The following is a 25,742-nucleotide window of genomic DNA, read 5'->3' as shown; positions in this document are numbered from 1 at the left end:
AAGGTTCCAAAAAATAGTAAAAATAGTCAAAAATAACAGAGCTGAGACCCGGTGTTTGTAATGTGTTGAAAATGAAAATGGTGGGTGTGTTACCTCGGCGACGTCACATTCTGACGTAATCGCATAAACAGAAAGGCGTTTAATTCACCAAAATTCACCCATTTAGAGTTCGGAAATCGGTTAAAAAAATAAATGGTCTTTTTTCTGCACCATCAAGGTATATATTGACGCTTACATAGGTCTGCTGATAATGTTCCACTTTAAGGAAATATTAACGGGAAAAGGAGCATGTGACTAGAATTTCGGGGTGGTCTGGGTCAGTGGTTCTCAACCTTTTTTCAGTGATGTACCCCCTGTGAACATTTTTTTAATTCAAGTACCCCCTAATCAGAGCAAAGCATTTTTGGTTGAAAAAAAGAGACAAAGAAGTAAAATACAGCACTATGTCATCAGTTTCTGATTTGTAAAATTTTATAACAGTGCAAAATATTGCTCATTTGTAGTGGTCTTTCTTGAAATATTTGAAAAAAAGATATAAGAATAACTAAAAACTTGTTGAAAAATAAACAAGTGATTCAATTATAAATAAAGATTTCTACACATAGAAGTAATCATCAACTTAAAGTGTCCTCTTTGGGGATTGTAATAGAGATCCATCTGGATTCATTAACTTCATTCTAAACATTTCTTCACAAAAAAATAAATCTTTAACATCAATATTTATGGAACATGTCCACAAAAAAATCTGTCAACACTGAATATTGCATTGTTGCATTTCTTTTCACAGTTTATGAAGTTACATTCATATTGTATTATTCAATAAATATATTTATAAAGGATTTTTGAATTGTTGCTATTTTTAGAATATTTTTTAAAAATCTCACGTACCCCTTGCCATACCTTCAAGTACCCCCATTTGAGAACCACTGGTCTGGGTGACCGCCGGTATTCAGGATTTTTTTTTCAATCATTGTTTACTATTGGCCCCATGCTGGCTCTAGAGCAGGGGTCGGGAACCTTTTTGGCTGAGAGAGCCATGAAAGCCAAATATTTCAAAATGTATTTCCTTGAGAGCCATATGATATTTTTTTTTAACACTGAGTACCACTAAATGCTTGCATTTTTGATTGATTGAAACTTTTATTAGTAGATCGCACAGTACAGAACATATTCCGTACAATTGACCACTAAATGGTAACACTCCTATACATTTTTCAACTTATTTAAGTCAGGGTCCACGTTAATCAACTCATTTAAGTAAGACCAACATTTTTAGGGTACAATAAGTCTCTGATTCTTTTTAATAACGTTGTTATTCTGAAGCTAACCAATAATAAATAGAATGCTTTTGACCATGCGGTAGAAAACAGATGGATGGATTAAAATGCATGAGAATGTTTTCTATTTTGAACGTTATTTTTTAACACTGTGATTACCAGTGGAATTATTCATGACTTATCGTGTTAAGTAATGTCAGCTAGGATTTATCTGAGAGCCAGATGCAGTCGTCAAAAGAGCCACATCGGGCTTTAGAGCCAGAAGTTCCCTACCCTTGCTCTCGTGTGTGAATGTGAGTGTGAATGTTGTCTGTCTATCTGTGTTGGCCCTGCGACGAGACTTGTCCAGGGTGTACTTCGCCTTCCGCCCGAATGCATCTGCGATAGGCTCCAGCACCCCCCTCGACCCAGAGGGACAAGCGGTAAAAAATGGATGGTTGGATGTTTAATATTAGGAGGTTTGTGCTCTCTTTGTCGTTATATACGATTATCCTTTAAAGGGGAACATTATCACCAAACCTACGTAAGTGTCAATATATACCTTGATGTTGCAGAAAAAAGACCATGTATTTTTTTAACCGATTTCCGAACTCTAAACGGGCGAATTTTGGCAATTTAAACGCCTTTCTGTTTATCGGTCTTTTAGCGATGACTTCAGAACGTGACGTCACCGAGGTAACACACCCGCCATTTTCATTTTCACATTACAAACACCGGGTCTCAGCTCTGTTATTTTCCGTTTTTTCGACTATTTTTTGGAACCTTGCAAACATCATGCCTCGTCGGTGTGTTGTCGGAGGGTGTAACAACACTAACAGGGAGGGATTCAAGTTGCACCACTGGCAAGAAATCTGCCGCCAGACCCCCATTGAATGTGCCAGAGTGTCTCCACATTTGACGGGCGATGCTAAGACAGACATGGCACAGAGATGTATGGATAACCTGCAGATGCATTTGCAACCATTAAGTCAACGAAATCACAAAGGTGAGTTTTGTTGATGTTGTTGACTTATGTGCTAATCAGACATATTTTGGTCACGGCATGACTGCCAGCAAATCGATGCTAACATACTACGCTAATCGATGCTAACATGCTATTTACGCTAGCTGCATGTACATTTGAAACTAGATACCCCCATTTAATGCGAAACAAACACTTACCAATCGACGGATTTAAGTTGCTCCAGTGTCACAAGATGCGAAAGTCCTGATCGTTTGGTCCGCACATTTTACCGGCGATGCTATGGGTCACTTCATTAGGTACACCCACGCTATGGCCGAATAGCGTCAATAGCTATTCGCTCAATAGCTTCAGTTTCTGCTTCAATTTCGTTTTCGCTATCTGCCTCCATACTCCGACCATCTGTTTCAATACATGCGTAATCTGTTGAATCGCTTAAGCCGCTGAAATCCGAGTCTGAATCCGAGCTAATGTCGCTATATCTTGCTGTGGTAACCGCCATGTTTGTATTGGCAGCACTGTGTGACGTCACAGGGAAATGGACAGTGGTTTCGAAGACAGCGAAAATAAGGCACTTTAAAGCTTTATTTAGGGATATTCCGGGAGGTGTAAAATTTTGAAAAACACTTCCAAAAATACAACAAGCCACTGGGAACAGATTTTTATTGGTTTTAACCCTTTTGAAATTGTGATAATGTTCCCCTTTAAACATGATCAAAACATTTTATAATCAGGACATTGCTATTCAAAAACACTACTTGTGCGTGTGTGTGTGTGTGTGTGTGTGTGTGTGTGTGTGTGTGTGTTCCCCATCGCTCACACCCGGCCACTTCCTAAAAAGCAGGTCAAAGTTCATCAGATAATGTGATGCGTTGTCTGCTGATGACTCAAACACACAAAGGGGAAGTGTTTATTTAGCCAGCTTCTGTTTCCACGCCCCGCCCACTCGCTCGCGGTCACGTGACCTCCCGCCCCGCACTCTGTCCATCAAAACCGCGTCGCTCGGCTCGGGGCGGGCGCCATGTTCCCATGGCGACAATCTAGGCCCCCGCGGAAGAGGAAGCGCCAGTGACTGTGAAACGAGTCGGGCTGTATTTGTGTTGTTATGACTCAAGGATTCTACATGGACATTGACATTTGGTCATGGTGTCATTTACTGCTAGTGTGTTGCTGGCACACGTCAGTAGTGTGATGATGCTCAGAAGTGGTCCATGTCAGGTTGTGTGGCGCTAACAGGCCTGTACGGGGGGGAAGGGGGGTGTTAATTGATTGATTGTGCCCGCTGCCTCCCTCATTAACACCTGTTCCCAGAGGGGGGCCTGCATCACTCCCTGCGATGCCTTGTGCCGCCCGCTGGCCTCCTGTGTCGGGGGACAGGTGGCGCCGAGCGAGCGCGCTGCGACTCTTGTGTTTTTGCGCGATGGCGGCGTGTGATTAACCACTTCCTGCTTTGCGTCCACAGCATCCGGAGCGTGATGCAGAAGTACCTGGAGGAGCGCGAAGAGCTAGCGTTCGACAAGATTTTCAACCAGAAGATCGGTGAGTCACACCAACGAGGTCTTTTTCCGCGACAGGAAGTGGAGGCTCGTGCGCCGACGCTGCGCTCACGTGCACGCCAGGCAGGAGTTTGCTGGGGGTGGGGGGGGGGCTTTGAGCAGGTCCACTTCAGCCGCTGATGTTGGCGTTGGCCTTGAGGAAGCTGAAGCTCCTCTTCAGACAGGAAGTGTGCCAGGGGAGCACAGCTGGCCCGCAGGCTTCATCAGCATTACTTACTGTAAACCCCCCTCAGTCCCGAGAGAGAAGACAGCCTTAATTGTCACTGCCTCGCCTCCAAGTGTCTCTTTCTTGTCTTGCACTTATTGTCCTCTTTACTTTCGCTCGCTCTGTGCGTGGGCGAGATCTTCCGCCTTTGTACTCGATCTCGTTATGACAGCCCAACAGGAAGTGATGTGTGTCGCACCAACTGAAAGTGCAGCAGTTAGAAGTCCACGTTTGGGAAAACAAAAGTATTTGTAAGGTTGACTTGATGACCAGGAGTGTAAAGTTAGTGAGGCGGCTACTTCCTCAGTGGTTAGTCCCTGCCTGTGTTCTTCTTGACAAAGACAACAAAGCTTTGTGTGAGTGTGGAGGTTTTATTTTTTTATTTTATTTTTTAAGGATCCCCATTAGCTGGTTGCCACAACAACCCACTAGTCTTCCTAGGGTCCACAAACTCAATACAATTACCCAGTAAAAGCATATACCGTATTTCCTTGAATTGCCGCCTGGGCGCTAATTAATTTAAAACCTCTTCTCACTCCGGCACTTACCAAAGGCATGCGGTAAAGGCAAGCATGCGCTAATTATTTTAAAACCACTTCTCACTCCGGCACTTACCAAAGGCATGCGGTAAAGGCAAGCATGCGCTAATTATTTTAAAACCTCTTCTCACTCCGGCACTTACCAAAGGCATGCGGTAAAGGCAAGCATGCGCTAATTATTTTAAAACCGCTTCTCACTCCGGCACTTACCAAAGGCATGCGGTAAAGGCAAGCATGCGCTAATTATTTTAAAACCGCTTCTCACTCCGGCACTTACCAAAGGCATGCGGTAAAGGCAAGCATGCGCTAATTATTTTAAAACCGCTTCTCACTCCGGCACTTACCAAAGGCATGCGGTAAAGGCAAGCATGCGCTAATTATTTTAAAACCGCTTCTCACTCCGGCACTTACCAAAGGCATGCGGTAAAGGCAAGCATGCGCTAATTATTTTAAAACCTCTTCTCACTCCGGCACTTACCAAAGGCATGCGGTAAAGGCAAGCATGCGCTAATTATTTTAAAACCGCTTCTCACTCCGGCACTTACCAAAGGCATGCGGTAAAGGCAAGCATGCGCTAATTATTTTAAAACCGCTTCTCACTCCGGCACTTACCAAAGGCATGCGGTAAAGGCAAGCATGCGCTAATTATTTTAAAACCGCTTCTCACTCCGGCACTTACCAAAGGCATGCGGTAAAGGCAAGCATGCGCTAATTATTTTAAAACCGCTTCTCACTCCGGCACTTACCAAAGGCATGCGGTAAAGGCAAGCATGCGCTAATTATTTTAAAACCGCTTCTCACTCCGGCACTTACCAAAGGCATGCGGTAAAGGCAAGCATGCGCTAATTATTTTAAAACCGCTTCTCACTCCGGCACTTACCAAAGGCATGCGGTAAAGGCAAGCATGCGCTAATTATTTTAAAACCGCTTCTCACTCCGGCACTTACCAAAGGCATGCGGTAAAGGCAAGCATGCGCTAATTATTTTAAAACCACTTCTCACTCCGGCACTTACCAAAGGCATGCGGTAAAGGCAAGCATGCGCTAATTATTTTAAAACCACTTCTCACTCCGGCACTTACCAAAGGCATGCGGTAAAGGCAAGCATGCGCTAATTATTTTAAAACCACTTCTCACTCCGGCACTTACCAAAGGCATGCGGTAAAGGCAAGCATGCGCTAATTATTTTAAAACCACTTCTCACTCCGGCACTTACCAAAGGCATGCGGTAAAGGCAAGCATGCGCTAATTATTTTAAAACCACTTCTCACTCCGGCACTTACCAAAGGCATGCGGTAAAGGCAAGCATGCGCTAATTATTTTAAAACCACTTCTCACTCCGGCACTTACCAAAGGCATGCGGTAAAGGCAAGCATGCGCTAATTATTTTAAAACCACTTCTCACTCCGGCACTTACCAAAGGCATGCGGTAAAGGCAAGCATGCGCTAATTATTTTAAAACCACTTCTCACTCCGGCACTTACCAAAGGCATGCGGTAAAGGCAAGCATGCGCTAATTATTTTAAAACCACTTCTCACTCCGGCACTTACCAAAGGCATGCGGTAAAGGCAAGCATGCGCTAATTATTTTAAAACCACTTCTCACTCCGGCACTTACCAAAGGCATGCGGTAAAGGCAAGCATGCGCTAATTATTTTAAAACCGCTTCTCACTCCGGCACTTACCAAAGGCATGTGGTAAATTTAGGCCTGCGATTAAAAAATTGAGTGTGATGTAAGGATACCATCATGAAAAGCTCATTTAAAGCGGAACATTATCACAATTTCAAAAGGGTTAAAAACAATAAAAATCAGTTCCCATTGGCTTGTTGTATTTTTTGAATTTTTTTTCAACTTTTTACCGGTCTCGGAATATCCCTAAATAAAGCTTAAAAGTGCCTTATTTTCGCTCTCTGCGAAGACACTGGCCATTTCCCTGTGACGTCACACAGTGCTGCCAATGTAAACAAACAATGGGAATACCACAGCAAGATATAGTGACATTAGCTCGGATTCAAACTCGGATTTCAGCGACTTAAGCGATTCAACAGATTACGCACGTATTGAAACAGATGGTTGGAGTATGAAAATATTGAAGAAGAAACTGAAGCTATTGACGCTATTCATAGCCATAGCATGGCCGAATAGCTGCGTTAGCATCGCCGGTAAAATGTGCGGACCAAACGATCAGGACTTTCGCATCTTTTGACACTGGAGCAACTTAAATCCGTCGATTGGTAAGTGTTTTTTTCGCATTAAATGTGGGTGGGAGGAAACGTAATATAGTTGCAAATGCATCTGCAGGTTATCCATACATCTCTGTGCCATGTCTGCTTTAGCACCGCCCGTAAATAGCATGTTAGCATCGATTAGCGTAGCATGCTAGCATCAATTAGCTGGCAGTCAACATCAACAAAACTCACCTTTGTGATTTCGTTGACTATTGTTGCAAATGCATCTGCAGGTTATCCATACATCTCTGTGCCATGTCTGTCTTAGCATCGTTGGTAAAATGTGGAGAAACTCCAGCACATTCAATGGGGGTCTGGCGGCAGACACTTTGGCATCTTGGGGCCAGTGGTGCAACTTGAATCCCTCCCTGTTAGTGTTGTTACACCCTCCGACAACACACCGTCGAGGCATGATGTCTCCAAGGTTCCAAAAAATAGTCAAAAAAACGGAAAATAACAGAGCTGAGACCCGGTGTTTGTAATGTCTTGAAAATGAAAATGGTGGGTGTGTTACCTCGGCGACGTCACATTCTGACGTCATCGCCTCCAGCGCGATTAACAGAAAGGCGTTTAATTCGCCAAAATTCACCCATTTAGAGTTCGGAAATCGGTTAAAAAAATAGATGATCTTTTTTCTGCACCATCAAGGTATATATTGACGCTTACATAGTTCTGCTGATAATGTTCCCCTTTACTGAAAAAACTTATTATGGTCTTACCTTTACTTATAAATGAAGTCCATGCGCAGCTCCTTCTGATCAAAAGCATCGATAACTTGTTTATAGAAGTCTTCCTTATCTTTCTTCAGTTTTAAAAGTCTCTCTGTCTCGATGGAGATCTTCCTTTATTACCTCCTGCTTCGATTGAAAGTCCAGTTTAGAAAACTGTTTTATTTTAGATATGTAATCCTCCATCGCTGCTCACTCTTGCTGCTTGTTGTCACTTCTTCTGTAGCCGAGTAGTCGCAAGAAGGATCACTAGCGCCCTCTACCACCAGGAGGCGGAAGTCATTTAATGACTCATATTTGACACACGCAGCTACGGTATATTAATAAAACATAGCTTTTGATTGATTGATTGTTACTTTTATTAGTAGATTGCACAGTTCAGTACATATTCCGTACAATTGACCACTAAATAGTAACACCCCAATAAGTTTTTCAACTTGTTTAAGTCGGGGTCCACGTTAATCAATTCATGGTAAAGCTGCTTACTGTTCTTTTTAGCATATTCAATAGCTACTGAATAGCTCTTAATCTTCTTCCCTCTATGCGATTTCAAATTATTGAAATAAGCCTCCATTTTGAAAATTATGACAGGTGAAGTGTCACTCGTGACGTGACGAGTTTGACCCTGCGGAAATTCTAGGCAGGCGCATACTATATACCTGGCGGCAATTCAAGGAAATACGGTAATTATAACTACACATTACAGAAACAAATAAAAGCATCAACAAGCAAACAATATACAGTCACAGAATTATAATTACCTTATAAATATAACTACACAATACAAAACCAAACAAAAATCATCAACGAGCAAACTAATTGAAATGTTACTTTCTTTTTAAAAACCTGTTGACTTTCAATGCCGGTGAGAAAACAGCACAATGTTGTCTTGGTGGTTTTGGGTAGGTGTAAAAAGAAGTGAAGGCGTGTTCATTTTGTTAACAAGTGGAGGCGAACACATCCGACTGACTTCCTGTTTCTGTTCTTCTGCTCTCCGCACGCTTTGTCGACACTAACAGTGTTGTGAAAGAAACAAAGTCCAAAGTACTGTGTGACTTTTTTCCAGAAGGGTTTAGTTGGGTTGTACAAAGTGTTTGAAAACATTAAATAATTACAATTACTCGTAACCTCTCCAAAAATGTAATGGAATTACTCTTTAATAAATGTTATTAATTACTAGGGAAAGTAATTACTGCGTTACTTAAAAAAACAAACTTCTGTTATCTGACTTATGCAATTGAGTCTTTGACCGCCTTATGACTACCATTCAGGAGCTACGATTTAATTAAAAATCTATTATTGATGCATTCTTAATTTATACACCGTACAGGCCAAACACCTTCCCCTCAATTAATGTGTTTTCTTTATTTTTATGACTGTTTACATTGTACATTGTCACTAAAGGCATCAAAACTATGACTGAACACATGAACTATCACAGTATCATGTTAGACCCGCTCGACATCCATTGCTTTCCTCCTCTCCAAGGTTCTCATAGTCATCATTGTCACCGACGTCCCACTGGGTGTGAGTTTTCCTTGCCCTTATGTGGGCCTACCGAGGATGTGGTAATGGTTTGTGCAGCCCTTTGAGACACTAGTGATTTAGGACTATATAAGTAAATATTGATTGATGTGGTGTGGTGGGCTTCACGGTGGCAGAGGGGTTAGTGCGTCTGCCTCACAATACAAAGGTCCTGCAGTCCTGGGTTCAAATCCAGGCTCGGGATCTTTCTGTGTGGAGTTTGCATGTTCTCCCCGTGAATGCGTGGGTTCCCTCCGGGTACTCCGGCTTCCTCCCACTTCCAAAGACAAGCACCTGGGGATAGGTTGATTGGCAACACTAAATTGGCCCTAGTGTGTGAAAGTGAGTGTGAATGTTGTCTGTCTATCTGCGTTGGCCCTGCGATGAGGTGGCGACTTGTCCAGGGTGTACCCCGCCTTCCGCCCGATTGTAGCTGAGATAGGCGCCAGCGCCCCCCGCAACCCCAAAAGGGAATAAGCGGTAGAAAATGGATGGATGGATGGATGGATGATTGATGTGGTGTAGTGCACTTAACAACAAAAGGTCAAATAACTGAAAACATGTATTTTTATTCCAGTTTCTTCAAAATAGCCACCCTTTGCTCTGATTACTGCTTTGCACACTCTTGGCATTCTCTCCATGAGCTTCAAGCATACCTGTGAAGTGAAAAACCATTTCAGGTGACTACCACTTGAAGCTCATGAAGAGAATGCCAAGAGTGTGCAAAGCAGTAATCAGAGCAAAGGGTGGCTATTTTGAAGAAATTAGAATATAAAACATGTTTTCAGTTATTTCACCTTTTTTTGTTAAGTGCATAACTCCACGTGTGTACATTCATAGTTTTGATGTGACAATCTTCAATGTAAATAGTCATAAAATAAACCCTAAAGTGTGTCCAATCTTTTGTCCTGTACTTTACATCAATGCAGTTTTACATTTCTTTTCGTTTCACCTGCAACTTTAAAAACCGTGCATTTGTAATAATAAATAGTTGAATTAATTCCCTTTGCATTCCTTAAATTAATGGAAATGTGTGCAAATCTGGAACATAGGTGCCCCAAAACAAAGAAGCAGGTCGGATCTCTTGGGGAGGTGGCTCGCTGCAGTCAGACACATTTTGGAACTGTCTGCATTACTTTATTTGCAATAAATAAATAATTGATTCTCCAATCATCTATGTTCGAATTAATCGATTTCCCCCACCTCCAGTTGAAACGTTTCATGAGAGCCGAGTTTGCGTGCCTTTAAAAGACGATGCCTGTTGCCGTGTGACGTCAGCGAGATTTTAGCTCGGATGTGTTTGTTAGCTTAGCAGAGACAGTTTGCTGGCAGTGACAGCAGGTCTGTTGAATCTTTTCTCTGGTGTGTGTAGTTACCTTTGGCTAATAAAGAGATTGGCTGTCATGTAGGGAGGTTACGGTACGTGTATTTGTATTGAACCGTTTCGCTACGGGGGTTTCGGTTCGGTGCGGAGGTGTATCGAACGAGTTTCCAGACGGACATATTAAGTAGCGTAAACGATACTCAAAATGCCAGACATTTGAGGCATTTAAGAAACAGCCTCGCAAAAGAGGACATGTCCGGTGAAAAGAGGACGTAAGGTCAGTCTATGCTAGCCCGATCGCTGCTAGCATGCTAGCAAAAGAGGACATGTCCGGTGCTAGCAGCGATCGGGCTAGCATAGACTGACCTTACGTCCTCTTTTCACCGGACATGTCCTCTTTTGCGGGGCTGTCAGGGCAATTTCTTAAATGCCTCAAATGTCCAGCATTTTCAGTTATTGTTGCGTGTATTTTCAATGTACGTTCAGGGTTAAGAAGGGGTTAAAAACAAAACACAGTGTGCGCGTAAAAGCAGCATTCGTGAGAGAGGGGCAGAGAGCAAGAGAGTTATGATAAACGCGCATGCGTCTCCAGGCTCTGCTTTTTATCCATAGATTTATTAGATTTAATTTTTTTTTATCTAGAGCAGGGGTGTCAAAAGTGTGCCCCGGAGGCCATTTGCGGCCCACAGCTAATGTTTTAAAAGCCCACGGCACATTCTAAAAATACTATTAAAATTAAAGCTGCAAGCAGCGTTGGTCGGGTCCGCCTTTGGCTGCTGCCCCCGAGACCCACGGCTAGAAAAGCGTTAGAAGACGCCTTGGAGCCACTATTTTGAGAATCTAATGCATTTTGAAAGTAATGCAGTTGTTGTATTGAAGTGAAAATATCAAACTTCCTGTTGATTTTTGCTAAAGTATGTTAATTATTAAAATGTAGGTCTAAGTGAGACCTACATAGTGTTTTTGTTTCATGTCTCTCTGACATTCCTACCGGAAGTTACAAGCAGTTTTGTCTGTGTTTTCTTCCTAGGAGCAGTTTGTCCGTGTTGTATTCCTAAGGGGGCGGTAGAGCGCAATTTTGAGTTTTGAGGTTAGGTTTTTTCATCAGATCGCAATTTTTGCCAGACCTGATGTGTGTGTCAAGTTTGGTGAGTTTAGAAGCATTTTAAGGGGGTCAAATAACAGCTCAAAGAGGCAAAAATGACATTTTTTAGGAGACTTTGCACAGGGGTTTTTTGAAGGCGCGTAAAATCAAAACCTGAGAACTTATCAAAACTCTGTTCTATACTTTTAATCAGAAGGGTTCAATCTCTCTCCTGTGCGAGTTTGAAGCCAAAACAACAAACGCACTCAGAGGAGATAATGTTTGAAGAAAGGTGACCGGTTTTTACAAAACTTTTGTTTTGAAGGGGGGATTGCAAACTTCCTGTTGATTTTTGTTGGGGGTTGTCAATCTATGAAATGTAGGCCTAAGCGAGACCTACATAGAGGTTTTTGTTTCATGTCTCTCCGACATTCTTACCTGAAGTTAGAAGCAATTTTGTCTGTGTTTTCTTCCTAGGAGCAGTTTTTTCAGTGTTTTATTCAAAAATAGCGCTAGAGCGCAATTTTGAGTTTTGGGGTTTGGTTTTTTTCATTAGATCGCAATATTCGCCAGTCCTTATGTGTGCACCAAGTTTGGTGACTTTTGAAGCATTTTAAAGGGGTCAAATTACTGCGCAAAGAGGCAAAAATTGCATTTTTTGCGAACATTTTATTTTGAAGGGGTTTTTGCCAACTTCCTGTAGATTTTTGCTGAAAGAAGTGAGTGTATGAAAATTGGGTCGAAGTCAGACCTACATAGGAGTTTTTGTTTCATGTTGCTGTGACATTCCTAAGAGAAGTTACGTCTGTAATTTTTTCCTAGGGGGCGCTAGGTCGCAATTTTCATTTTGGGGGATTGGTTGCTTAATATGTTGGGAAGGTTTGCTATACCGACGTGTGTGTCAAATTTGGTGTGTTTTGAAGCATGTTAAGGGGGTCAAATTACAGCGCGTAGGTGCGGAATAATAATAAAACACAGCAGTTTCAATAGGGTCCTTGGCCCATGGCAAAGGACTCCTAATAAACATAAACATGACAAAAGTGAAATAAAACAGCTTGAAGGTTAAATGTAATTTATGTTGACTAATAAAACAAAGCTGTTTTTTTTTTCTTTCAAACTGTCATTGCTCAAAACATAATATTGAATCAAAATCAATGTTGTTATGAATTATTGACCTATCCAAGGTTCCCATTACTTCACATCAAATATTCCATATGAAAAATATTTTTGGTGTAAGATTTTGCAAATTTGGTAAATAAATAACCCCAAAAAATTATATTTTGTTGTTACCTTCCCGGTAAGGTTTATTCAGGTGTACTGGAGAGGAGGCTTCGCCGGATAGTCGAACCTCGGATTCAGGAGGAACAGTGTGGTTTTCGTCCTGGTCGTGGAACTGTGGACCAGCTCTATACTCTCGGCAGGGTTCTTGAGGGTGCATGGGAGTTTGCCCAACCAGTCTACATGTGCTTTGTGGACTTGGAGAAGGCATTCGACCGTGTCCCTCGGGAAGTCCTGTGGGGAGTGCTCAGAGAGTATGGGGTACCGGACTGTCTTATTGTGGCGGTCCATTCCCTGTATGATCAGTGCCAGAGCTTGGTCCGCATTGCCGGCAGTAAGTCGAACACATTTCCAGTGAGGGTTGGACTCCGCCAAGGCTGTCCTTTGTCACCGATTCTGTTCATAACTTTTATGGACAGAATTTCTAGGCACAGTCAAGGCGTTGAGGGGTTCCGATTTGGTAACCGCAGGATTAGGTCTCTGCTTTTTGCAGATGATGTGGTCCTGATGGCTTCATCTGGCCGGGATCTTCAGCTCTCACTGGATCGGTTCGCAGCCGAGTGTGAAGCGACCGGAATGAGAATCAGCACCTCCAAGTCCGAGTCCATGGTTCTCGCCCGGAAAAGGGTGGAGTGCCATCTCCGGGTTGGGGAGGAGACCCTGCCCCAAGTGGAGGAGTTCAAGTACCTAGGAGTCTTGTTCACGAGTGAGGGAAGAGTGGATCGTGAGATCGACAGGCGGATCGGTGCGGCGTCTTCAGTAATGTGGACGTTGTACCGATCCGTTGTGGTGAAGAAGGAGCTGAGCCGGAAGGCAAAGCTCTCAATTTACCGGTCGATCTACGTTCCCATCCTCACCTATGGTCATGAGCTTTGGGTCATGACCGAAAGGATAAGATCACGGGTACAAGCGGCTGAAATAAGTTTCCTCCGCCGGGTGGCGGGTTTCTCCCTTAGAGATAGGGTGAGAAGCTCTGCCATCCGGGAGGAACTCAAAGTAAAGCCGCTGCTCCTCCACATGGAGAGGAGCCAGATGAGGTGGTTCGGGCATCTGGTCAGGATGCCACCCAAACGCCTCCCTAGGGAGGTGTTTAGGGCACGTCCAACCGGTAGGAGGCCACGGGGAAGACCCAGGACACGTTGGGAAGACTATGTCTCCCGGCTGGCCTGGGAACGCCTCGGGATCCCCCGGGAAGAGCTAGACGAAGTGGCTGGGGAGAGGGAAGTCTGGGTTTCCCTGCTTAGGCTGTTGCCCCCGCGACTCGACCTCGGATAAGCGGAAGATGATGGATGGATGGATGGATGGATGTTTTCTTACTGTACCTAAAATGAACCGAACCGTGACCTCTGAACCGAGGTACGTACCGAACCGAAATTTTTGTGTACCGTTACACCCCTACTGTCATGTCTTTCTGTCTACAAACTGGATATTTAGGATGGCAAGCTTGTCACTTCACTCATTGATTTGTTGTTCATTACACCCTCGTAGTAGTAGTAGTGTGTGTGTGTGTGTGTGTGTGTGTGTGTGTGTGTGTGTGTGTGTGTGTGTGTGTGTGTGTGTGCGTGCGTGCGCGCTTACACTTTGTTTGTTGTATGATATTGCCTCCTTCTACTTGATACTAGGTTTATTTTAGTGTAGTGTTTGTTGCTTTCATTGGTAAAAATATACATTTTAATTCCGTTTGTTGCTTGCTTTCACTTTGTAAAACAAAGCCTTTATCCAACAAGTGTGTCGACCCACCCCCACAATGCATTGCATAATCACGTGGTCTTTCAAGCCATATTTCTGGCACAGAACCGCTGTCATGTTGACATACACACATTTCAAAAATAGCATTCCATGTTGCATCAAACGTATCGGTAACGGCCTCGTAACGTACAGTACAGGCACACCTTCTCATTTCAATGAGTGTTCTTTATTTTCATGACTATTTACATTGTAGATTGTCACTGAAAGCATTGAAAAATGACACCTGTGACGTGAAAACCATTTCAGGTGACTACCTCTTGAAGCCCATGAAGAGAATGCCAAGAGTGTGCAAAGCAGTAATCAGAGCAAAGGGAGCTTGGAAGAAACTAGAAAATAAAACATGTTTTTAGTTATTTCACCTTTTTTTGTTAAGTAGATAACTCCACTGATTCTGTTCATAACTTTTATGGACAGTTTCTAGGCGCAGTCAGAGCGTTGAGGAGTTCCGGTTTGGTGACCGCAGGATTAGGTCTCTGCTTTTTGCAGATGATGTGGTCCTGATGGCTTCATCTGACCGGGATCTTCAGCTCTCACTGGATCGGTTCGCAGCCGAGTGTGAAGCGACCGGGATGAGAATCAGCACCTCCAAGTCCAAGTCCATGGTTCTCGCCCGGCAAAAGGGCGGAGTGCCATCTCTGGGTTGGGGAGGAGACCCTGCCCCAAGTGGAGGAGTTCAAGTACCTAGGAGTCTTGTTCACGAGTGAGGGAAGAGTGGATCGTGAGATCGACAGGCGGATCGGTGTGGCATCTTCAGTAATGCGGACGCTGTACCGATCCGTTGTGGTGAAGAAGGAGCTGAGCCGGAAGGCAAAGCTCTCAATTTACCGGTCGATCTACGTTCCCATCCTCACCTATGGTCATGAGCTTTGAGTTATGAACGAAAGGACAAGATCACGGGTACAAGCGGCCGAAATGAGTTTCCTCTGCCGGGTGGCGGAGGAAACTCCCTTAGAGATAAGGTGAGAAGCTCCCTTAGAGATAGGGTGAGAAGCTCTGTCATCCGGTAGGAGCTCAAAGTAAAGCCGCTGCTCCTCCACATGCAGAGGAGCCAGATGAGGTGGTTCGGGCATCTGGTCAGGATGCCACCCGAATGCCTCCCTAGGGAGGTGTTTAGGGCACGTCCAACAGGTATGAGGCTACAGGGAAGACCCAGGACACGTTGGGAAGACTATGTCTCCCGGTTGGCCTGGGAACGCCTCGGGATCCCCCAGGAAGAGCTAGACGAAGTGGCTGGGGAGAGGAGAGTCTGGGCTTCCCTGCTTAGGCTGCTGCCCCCGCGACCCGACCTCGGATAAGCGGATAATTAGTATTTAGGATGGCAAGCTTGTCACTTCAGTCATTGATTTGTTGTTCGTTTGTTTGTTGGGGCGGAATAGCTCGGTTGGGAGAGTGGCCGTGCCAGCAACTTGAGGGTTGCAGGTTCGATTCCCGCTTCCGCCATCCTAGTCACTGCTGTTGTGTCCTTGGGCAAGACACTTTACCCACCTGCTCCCAGTGCCACCCACACTGGTTTAAATGTAACTTAGATATTGGGTTTTACTATGTAAAGCGCTTTGAGTCACTAGAGAAAAGCGCTATAGAAATATAATTCACTTCACTTCACATTACACCCTGGTAGTAGTGTGTGTGTGTGTGTGTGTAATCAAAACAATGAATGCTCCACATTCATTGTTTTCCATGACAATCTACAATAGTCATGGAAATAAAGAAAACACATTGAATGAGAAGGTGTGTCCAAACGTTTTGCCTCTACTGTATATAAAAGTAAATAATTACATTGCTCATTACTAGTAAAAGTAACAGGGTTAGTATTATCGTTTTTATACAAAACCGTTATAGCGAACACTGGTTGTACATGTGTGGCAACACATTCAGGTGTTTGCTAACACACACAATATATCATTGAGGCTCAGCACACATAGCAAATATTCCAAATAAGGCAGGGACAATACGTCGATTTAGTCGACGTCATCGATGGCGAAAATAAGACATCATCATGTGACCGTGAACAGAGGACACGTCACCACAAGTGCTGTTCAAATCGATCGACTGCTGATCGTTTTTGGCCAATTTCAGTGGAATAGTTTGTGATCGGCAGATGCCTTTAAAAGCCTTTCAGCGCTATTTACAAAAAATGTTTTCCTTTGCAGTTTGCTTCTTTTGTTGACAGACGAGGCTACCGCTATAAGCTAATGCTAACTGTGTTTATGTCCATACACTTTGCAGAGTGGTCCTCCTTTTTGGACCAAAAAACTGTATTACCAGTGCGGAAATGGAGGAAAGGGCTAAATATGCCACGCATCAAGCAAGAGAGCGCTGAACCAGTTTGAAACAACAGAATGAAATAAGTTCTTAATAAAGTTACAACGTTACAGCAGAGCGTAAGCAGATATTAACAAGTAGATGAATAAAAGCCCCGAAAATCAATCAATCAATCAATGTTTACTTATATAGCCCTAAATCACTAGTGTCTCAAAGGGCTGCACAAACCACCACGACATCCTCGGTAGGCCCACATAAGGGCAAGGAAAACTCACACCCAGTGGGACATCGGTGACAATGATGACTATGAGAACCTTGGAGAGGAGGAAAGCAATGGATGTCGAGCGGGTCTAACATGATACTGTGAAAGTTCAATCCATAATGGATCCAACACAGTCGCGAGAGTCCAGTCCAAAGCGGATCCAACACAGCAGCGAGAGTCCCGTTCACAGCGTAGCCAGCAGGAAACCATCCCAAGCGGAGGCGGATCAGCAGCGCAGAGATGTCCCCAGCCGATACACAGGCAAGCAGTACATGGCCACCGGATCGGACCGGACCCCCTCCACAAGGGAGAGTGGGACATAGAAGAAAAAGAAAAGAAACGGCAGATCAACTGGTCTAAAAAGGGAGTCTATTTAAAGGCTAGAGTATACAGATGAGTTTTAAGGTGAGACTTAAATGCTTCTACTGAGGTGGCATCTCGAACTGTTACCGGGAGGGCATTCCAGAGTACTGGAGCCCGAACGGAAAACGCTCTATAGCCCGCAGACTTTTTTTGGGCTTTGGGAATCACTAACAAGCCGGAGTCTTTTGAAGGCAGATTTCTTGCCGGGACATATGGTACAATACAATCGGCAAGATAGGATGGAGCTAGACCGTGTAGTATTTTATACGTAAGTAGTAAAACCTTAAAGTCACATCTTAAGTGCACAGGAAGCCAGTGCAGGTGAGCCAGTATAGGTATATATGTATGTATATATGTATATAAAGGTATATACAGTATAGGTATATATGTATGTATATATGTATATAAAGGTATATACAGTACAGGCGTAATGTGATCAAACTTTCTTGTTCTTGTCAAAAGTCTAGCAGCCGCATTTTGTACCAACTGTAATCTTTTAATGCTAGACATGGGGAGACCCCAAAATAATACGTTACAGTAGTCGAGGCGAGACGTAACAAACGCATGGATAATGATCTCAGCGTCTTTAGTGGACAGAAAAGAGGATCGTATTAAAGCAACAGAGTGTTTTGTTGCTGTCAGAGGAAGGTGGGTCGATCCATAGTAGCAGAACATGATTGATACTAAAGATTTTTACATCCATCCATTCGTACCTTTCGGGGTCGTGGGGGGGGGGGGGTCGCTGGAGCCTATTTCAGCTGCATTTGGGTCGGAAGGCGGAGTACACCCTGGACAAGTCGCCATCTCATCGCAGGGCATTTTGTGTTATTTTTAAAATTCAGCGCGTAATTCAAAGGAAACACCCTGCGATGAGATGGCGACTTGTCCAAGGTGTACCCCAGCTTCCGCCTGATTGTAGCTGAGATAGGCGCCAGCGACCCCAAAAGGGAATAAGCGGTAGGAAATGGATGGATGGAAGTCAAAGGAAACAGGTGGATTTTGAGTTTATATTGATGAAACAGAAAAACAAAAAAAAACAAAAAAAAGGTTGTACTTGTATAGCGCTTTTCTACCTTTGAGGGGGGGTTGGCCAAAATCTGAGGTCCTCTCCAAGGTTTCTCATAGTCAACATTGTCACTGGCGTCCCACTGGATGTGAATTCTCCCTGCCCACTGGGTGTGAGTTTTCCTTGCCCTTTTGTGGGTTCTTCCGAGGATGTTGTAGTCGTAATGATTTGTGCAGTCCTTTGAGACATTTGTGATTTGGGGCTATATAAATAAACATTGATTGATTGATTGATTTGAGGCACTCAAAGCGCTTTGACACTATTTCCACATTCACCCATTCGCACAAGCGTTGCTACAAAAAGTAGCATTACTGCATAAATGTAGCATCATTTGAAAAGTCACCTGCTAGAGCAGGGGTCGGGAACCTTTTTGGCTGAGAGAGCCATGAAAGCCAGATATTTCAAAATGTATTTCCGTGAGAGCCATGTAATATTTTTTAACACTGAATACAACTAAATGCGTGCATTTTTAAGTAAGACCAACATTTTTATAGTATAATAAGTCTCTTATTCTTTTTTGGGGCGGTATAACTCGGTTGGTAGAGTGGCCGTGCCAGCAACTTGAGGGTTGCAGGTTCGATTCCCGCTTCCGCCATCCTAGTCACTGCCGTTGTGTCCTTGGGCAAGACACTTTACCCACCTGCTCCCAGTGCCACCCACACTGGTTTAAATGTAACTTAGATATTGGGTTTTACTATGTAAAGCGCTTTGAGTCACTAGAGAAAAGCGCTATATAAATATAATTCCCTTCACACTTCACTAATAACATTGTTATTCTAAAGCTAACCAATAATAAATAAGTCGGACACGTTTCCAGTGAGGGTTGGACTCCGCCAAGGCTGTCCTTTGTCACCGATTCTGTTCATAACTTTTATGGACAGAATTTCTAGGCGCAGCCAAGGCGTTGAGGGGTTCCGGTTTGGTGACCGCTGGATTAGGTCTCTGCTTTTTGCAGATGATGTGGTCCTGATGGCTTCATCTGACCGGGATCTTCAGCTCTCACTGGATCGGTTCGTAGCCGAGTGTGAAGCGACCGGAATGAGAATCAGCACCTCCAAGTCCGAGTCCATGGTTCTCGCCCGGAAAAGGGTGGAGTGCCATCTCCGGGTTGGGGAGGAGACCCTGCCCCAAGTGGAGGAGTTCAAGTACCTAGGAGTCTTGTTCACGAGTGGGGGAAGAGTGGATCGTGAGATCGACAGGCGGATCGGTGCGGCGTCTTCAGTAATGCGGACGTTGTATCGATCCGTTGTGGTGAAGAAGGAGCTGAGCCGGAAGGCAAAGCTCTCAATTTACCGGTCGATCTACGTTCCCATCCTCACCTATGGTCATGAGCTTTGGGTCATGACCGAAAGGATAAGATCACGGGTACAAGCGGCCGAAATGAGTTTCCTCCGCCGTGTGGCGGGTCTCTCCCTTAGAGATAGGGTGAGAAGCTCTGTCATCCGGGAGGAACTCAAGGTAAAGCCGCTGCTCCTTCACATCGAGAGGAGCCAGATGAGGTGGTTCGGGCATCTGGTCAGGATGCCACCCGAACGCCTCCCTAGGGAGGTGTTTAGGGCACGTCCAACCGGTAGGAGGCCACGGGGAAGACCCAGGACACGTTGGGAAGACTATGTCTCCCGGCTGGCCTGGGAACGCCTCGGGATCCCCCGGGAAGAGCTAGACGAAGTGGCTGGAGATAGGGAAGTCTGGGCTTCCCTGCTTAGGCTGCTGCCCCCGCGACCCGACCTCGGATAAGCGGAAGATGATGGATGGATGGATGGATAATAAATATAAGACTTCTTACCATTAATGTGACTTCTGGTGCGATAGAAAATGGATGGTTGGATAAAATGCACGGGAATGTTTTATAATTTGAACGTTATTTTTAACACTGTGATTACCAGCAGAATTATTCATTACTTATCGTGTTAAGCAATGTCAGCTAAGATTTATCTGAGCGCCAGATGCAGTCATCAAAAGAGTCACATCTGGCTCTAGAGCCATAAGTTCCCTACCCCTGTGCTAGAGAATGAAGAGTGATTTCTCCGCATGTCAACATCTCCGTTTGGTGCCACACCAACAAAATGCTGAAACAGCAATTTCCAAATCAACAAAATAGTCAACAACAGAAGGAGATAGTGTGTGCAGGAACCTACCACATTTTGAAGGACATACACTATTTGATTTCCTATTATGCAGCTCATTTTTATTTGACAGTTATTGAAATATCTTGTGTGACATCATGCACAAAAGTGCACTTTATTTGTTTTAAACTATTGTAGTGACGTTCTGTACAAAAAGTGCACTTTAATTTAGTGTTGTTTTGATATATCATCTTAGTGACATCATGCACAAAAGTGCACTTTATTTGTTTTAAACTATTGTAGTGACGTTCTGTACAAAAAGTGCACTTTAATTTAGTGTTGTGTTGATATATCATCTTACTGACATCATGCACAAAAGTGCACTCATAGCTTGTTTTAAAATGTCTCTGACAATCTTGCACTTTCTGTTTTGGAAATGACATGAATGTTTGTGCCACTGTTTAATAACTGTTTAATAAATACACTTTTAGTTGTGATTTCTCTCTCTGCATGAAAGTTTAAAAGTAGCATATATTAATGCAGTATGAAGAAGAATGTTGTAATGTAGACACATAGAATCATCATACTGCTGTGATTATGTGCATCAAGTGTTCATTCAAGGCAAAGACAAAATATGGAGATAAATATCGTGCATGGCGATACCGCCTAAAAAATATCGAGATATTAAAAAAAGGCCAAGCTACTGGGAAATGCAGTTAAATGCCGGGACGGCGTGGCGCAGTGGGGAGAGTGGCCGTGCGCAACCCGAGGGTCCCTGGTTCAATTCCCACCTAGTACCAACCTCGTCACGTCCGTTGTGTCCTGAGCAAGACACTTCACCCTTGCTCCTGATGGGTGCTGGTTGGCGCCTTGCATGGCAGCTCCCTCCATCAGTGTGTGAATGTGTGTGTGTAAATGTGGAAGTAGTGTCAAAGCGCTTTGAGTACCTTGAAGGTAGAAAAGCGCTATACAAGTACAACCCATTTATTTATTTATTTAAGCTACATAGCTTCGATTTTTAAGTTAATTATTTTTAATTTGAAAACCGTATTTTTTTTTTTTACCACTGCAGTCGTAAACCAGAATGGATGATCAAAAAGCGTACTCATTACAGGAAAACCGTAATTGTTGGCAGGTATGCAGCGGTCACTGCCGATGGCACACTCATATATGCTGGTGTGTTGTTGTGGTGGGTTAGTGCAGCGGGGGGGGGGGGGGGGGGGTGGGTTGGTGGGGGGGGGGGGGGGGGGGAGATGACAAGCCCCGCTTGGAAGGAGGAAGGGAAGGGGTTTAATTCCTCATGGAGTGTTCCGGGGGAGATCAAGGAACACAACACATAAGCAGCGTTTGGTCATTTTAGAGTGGAAAAAAATCACGATATTTTCTTTATTCATATCTTGTTAAAAAATATATCGACGTACCTCACAAACTCGATATATCGCCCAGCTCTACTCAAATGTGTGGTTCCTTTTTCCTGGTGGTGTAGTAGATAAATAAATGGGTTGTACTTCCATCAATCCATGTTCTACCGCTTATTCCCTTTTGGGGTCGCGGGGGGCGCTGGCGCCTATCTCAGCTACAACCGGGCGGAAGGCGGGGTACACCCTGGACAAGTCGCCACCTCATCGCAGGGCCAACACAGATAGACGGACAACATTCACACTCACATTCACACACTAGGGCCAATTTTAGTGTTGCCAATCAACCTATCCCCAGGTGCATGTCTTTGGAGGTGGGAGGAAGCCGGAGTACCCGGAGGGAACCCACGCATTCACGGGGAGAACATGCAAACTCCACACAGAAAGATCCCGAGCCTGGATTTGAACCCAGGACTGCAGGAACTTCATATTGTGAGGCAGACGCACTAACCCCTCTGCCACCGTGAAGCCTGGGTTGTACTTGTATAGCGCTTTTCTACCTTCAAGGTACTCAAAGCGCTTTGACACTACTTCCACATTTACCCATTCACACACACTGATGGAGGGAGCTGCCATGCAAGGCGCTAACCAGCACCCATCAGGAGCAAGGGTGAAGTGTCTTGCTCAGGACACAACGGACGTGACGAGGTTGGTACTAGGTGGGATTTGAACCAGGGACCCTCATGTTGCGCACGGCCACTCTCCCACTGCGCCACGCCGCCCCCCAATCGGGCGGAAGGCAGGGTACACCCTGGACGAGTCGCCACCTCATCGCAGGGCCAACACAGATAGACGACAACATTCACACACTAGGGCCAATTTAGTGTTGCCAATCAACCTATCCCCAGGTGCATGTCTTTGGAAGTGGGAGGAAGCCGGAGTACCCGGAGGGAAACCCACGCATTCACGGGGAGAACATGCAAACTCCACACAGAAAGATCCCGAGCCTGGATTTGAACCCAGGACTGCAGGAACTTCGTATTGTGAGGCAGACGCACTAACCCCTCTTCCACCGTGAAGCCTGGGTTGTACTTGTATAGCGCTTTTCTACCTTCAAGGTACTCAAAGCGCTTTGACACTACTTCCACATTTACCCATTCACACACACTGATGGAGGGAGCTGCCATGCAAGGCGCCAACCAGCACCCATCAGGAGCAAGGGTGAAGTGTCTTGCTCAGGACACAACGGACGTGACGAGGTTGGTACTAGGTGGGATTTGAACCACGGACCCTCGTGTTGCGCACGGCCACTCTCCCACTGCGCCACGCCGTCCCAATAGTACCAACAGTAAATAGCTCTCACACAACAGTTAGTACACGTCAGCTGATATAGCGTACAAATGATGGGTATCAGAGTTGGCAGCATGAAAACACCTTTAGATAAGATGCCACCGTGGAAAATGAGGTGCTTTGTTAACTGCAAATTAGAAATGACTTTGCACAGCCGCACACTGTCATGCAGGAGCACTTAAAAAGGCATCAAAGGCGATTTTCCAGGATGGCAGAGGAAGGAAAATGGCTCTTTAAATAATTGTATTTTGTATCCCAGTTTAAAGTTTCGGCATATAAAAAAAAAATGGGGAATTCATTCTTAAAAACAAAAAAAAGTTACACACAAAAATAAGTATAAAAAGGGTAGTTTATTCTAAAAAGATAATTGATACAAGAAGTAATGGTTGGGTGCAGCCCTGATTTAAGGGCACACTGATCAGTATTGGAATATTGGATCAATACCAGCTGCCAACCTTCTGGTCCTGGTGCCCGTCTCCTTCCTACCCAGCTCCTCTCCACGTCCCCCCTCTTTCTCACTCCGCCTTGGCATTCTCCCTCTCCATCTGTCAGACTTCTGGAATGGATGATGGAGAGTTGTGCGTTGCCTAGCAACTGCGGTCGCCATGGAAACCTCAGCAGAACTGCTGCATTAGCGTGCGGACGGGGAGAAATGAAATGGATTAAAAGACAAATAAAAGAGGTGTTGAGGAGTGAAGGTGGCGAGGGCACAGAGGAGAGGACAGACATTCCTTCCCCCCCCCCTCACCCCCCCTCTTCTTCTATCCCACAATGCATTATTCCTCCTGGAGGCCAGGATGTGCATGACGACAGACTGTCCACGCCTCCAGTGCTGCTCGTGTCTGTTCAGCCATCGCGTGTCTTCACGTCCGACCAACTGGACTCCAAAAGAACACGTTTGTCCGTCCGAGTGGGGGGTGGTGGTGGTGGTGGGGGGGCGATTGCATCCTGTCATCCAATCAAATGGCTGCAAATGACCATTAGGTATACATGCTGAAATTGTCTCGGCATCCGCAAGCAATAAGAATATTTTCCTGCACGTGTCCAGACGTGTTTGTTTGTTTTACAGACAAAAAGCACGTCGTTTTGACACCTTTTAACAACATTGTTTGTATAATATTATCAACAATTTTATGTCTTTTTGAAGCGTGCTAGATCCTGCTATTGAAATGTTGGTGTTGATGGATGCACTTCATAACATTGAAGTATTTCAGGAGAAGGTTTAGAAGTGGGACTCTTGGGCATTTCACTTGATTTCGATTCTCGAAATCAATTCTGCCCCCGACACGATTCTCTATTAAAATCGATTTTCGCAATGTGCAAAACCCAAAAGCAGTGAAGTTTTGCAGGTTGTGTGATTTTTAAATAAATACGGAATTCAATGATTTGCAAATCCTTTTCAACTTTTAGGGTAGCACGGTGGTGCAGGGGTTAGTACTCATGTAGCGGTTAGCTAAGCTACATGCTACATTTTCTGATTTTGTTGCTAACCTACTTACTTGTGCAGGTAATATAATTATAATGGGCAATTTTAAAGGTTAGTGCATGTGCCTCACAATACAGAGGTCCTGAGTAGTCCTGAGATTCAATCTCGGGCTCGGGATCTTTCTGTGTGAGTTTGCATGTTCCCCCTGTGACTGCGTGGGTTTCTCCGTACTCCGGCTTCCTCCCACCTCCATAGACATGCACCTGGGGATAGGTTGATTGGCAACACTAAATGGTTCCTAGTGTGTGAATGTGAGTGTGAATGTTGACTGTCTATCTGTGTCAGCCCTGCGATGAAATGGTGCCTTGTCCAGGGTGTACACCGCCTTCCGCCCGAATGCAGCTAAGATAGGCTGCAGGGACCACCGAAGGAAATAAGCAGTAGGAAATGGATGGATTGATGGATTCAACTTATAGTCAATTGGATAGACCGCAAAGACAAGAAATTTAACGTTCACACTGAGAAACTTAATTTTTTTTTGCAATCAATTATCAATTTAGAATTTAATGGCAGCAACACATTGCAAAAAAGTTGTCACAGGGCCATTTTTACCACTGCGTTACATGACCTTTCCTTTAAACAACACATTTTGGGAACTGAGGAGACCAATTTTTGAGGCTTTTCCGGTGGAATTATTTCCCATTCTTGCATGATGTACAGCATTAGTTGTAAATATAAACAGAATACAATGATTTGCAAATCATTTTCACCCCAAATTCAGTTGAATATGCTACAAAGACAACATATTTGATGTTCAAACTGATAAACTTTTTTTTTTTTGCAAATAATCATTAACTTTAGAATTTGATGCCAGCAACACGTGACAAAGAAGTTGGGAAAGGTGGCAATAAATACTGATAAAGTTGAAGGATGCTCATCAAACACTTATTTGGAACATCCCACAGGTGTGCAGGCTAATTGGGAACAGGTGGGTGCCATGACTGGGTATAAAAGCAGCTTCCATGAAATGTTAAGTAATTCACAAACAAGGATGGGGCGAGGGTCACCACTTTGTAAGCAAATTGTCGAACAGTTTTAGAACAACATTTCTCAACGAGCTATTGCAAGGAATTTA

General features: G+C 44.3%; 1 protein-coding gene across 1 annotated transcript in view; it reads left to right on the top strand.

Moving 5' to 3' along the window:
* The window catches only part of grk3 (G protein-coupled receptor kinase 3), a 96,600-nt gene that overhangs the window by 13,729 nt on the left and 57,129 nt on the right, over window positions 1-25,742 (top strand). Inside the window, 1 exon segment of the mRNA XM_061876188.1 lies at window positions 3,701-3,777. Coding sequence (XP_061732172.1) covers window positions 3,701-3,777 — 77 coding nt within the window.

The sequence above is a fragment of the Nerophis ophidion genome, linkage group LG17 (assembly GCF_033978795.1).
Source record: "Nerophis ophidion isolate RoL-2023_Sa linkage group LG17, RoL_Noph_v1.0, whole genome shotgun sequence".
Taxonomy (NCBI): Eukaryota; Metazoa; Chordata; class Actinopteri; order Syngnathiformes; family Syngnathidae; genus Nerophis; species Nerophis ophidion.
This window is presented reverse-complemented; position numbering and strand designations above follow the sequence as displayed.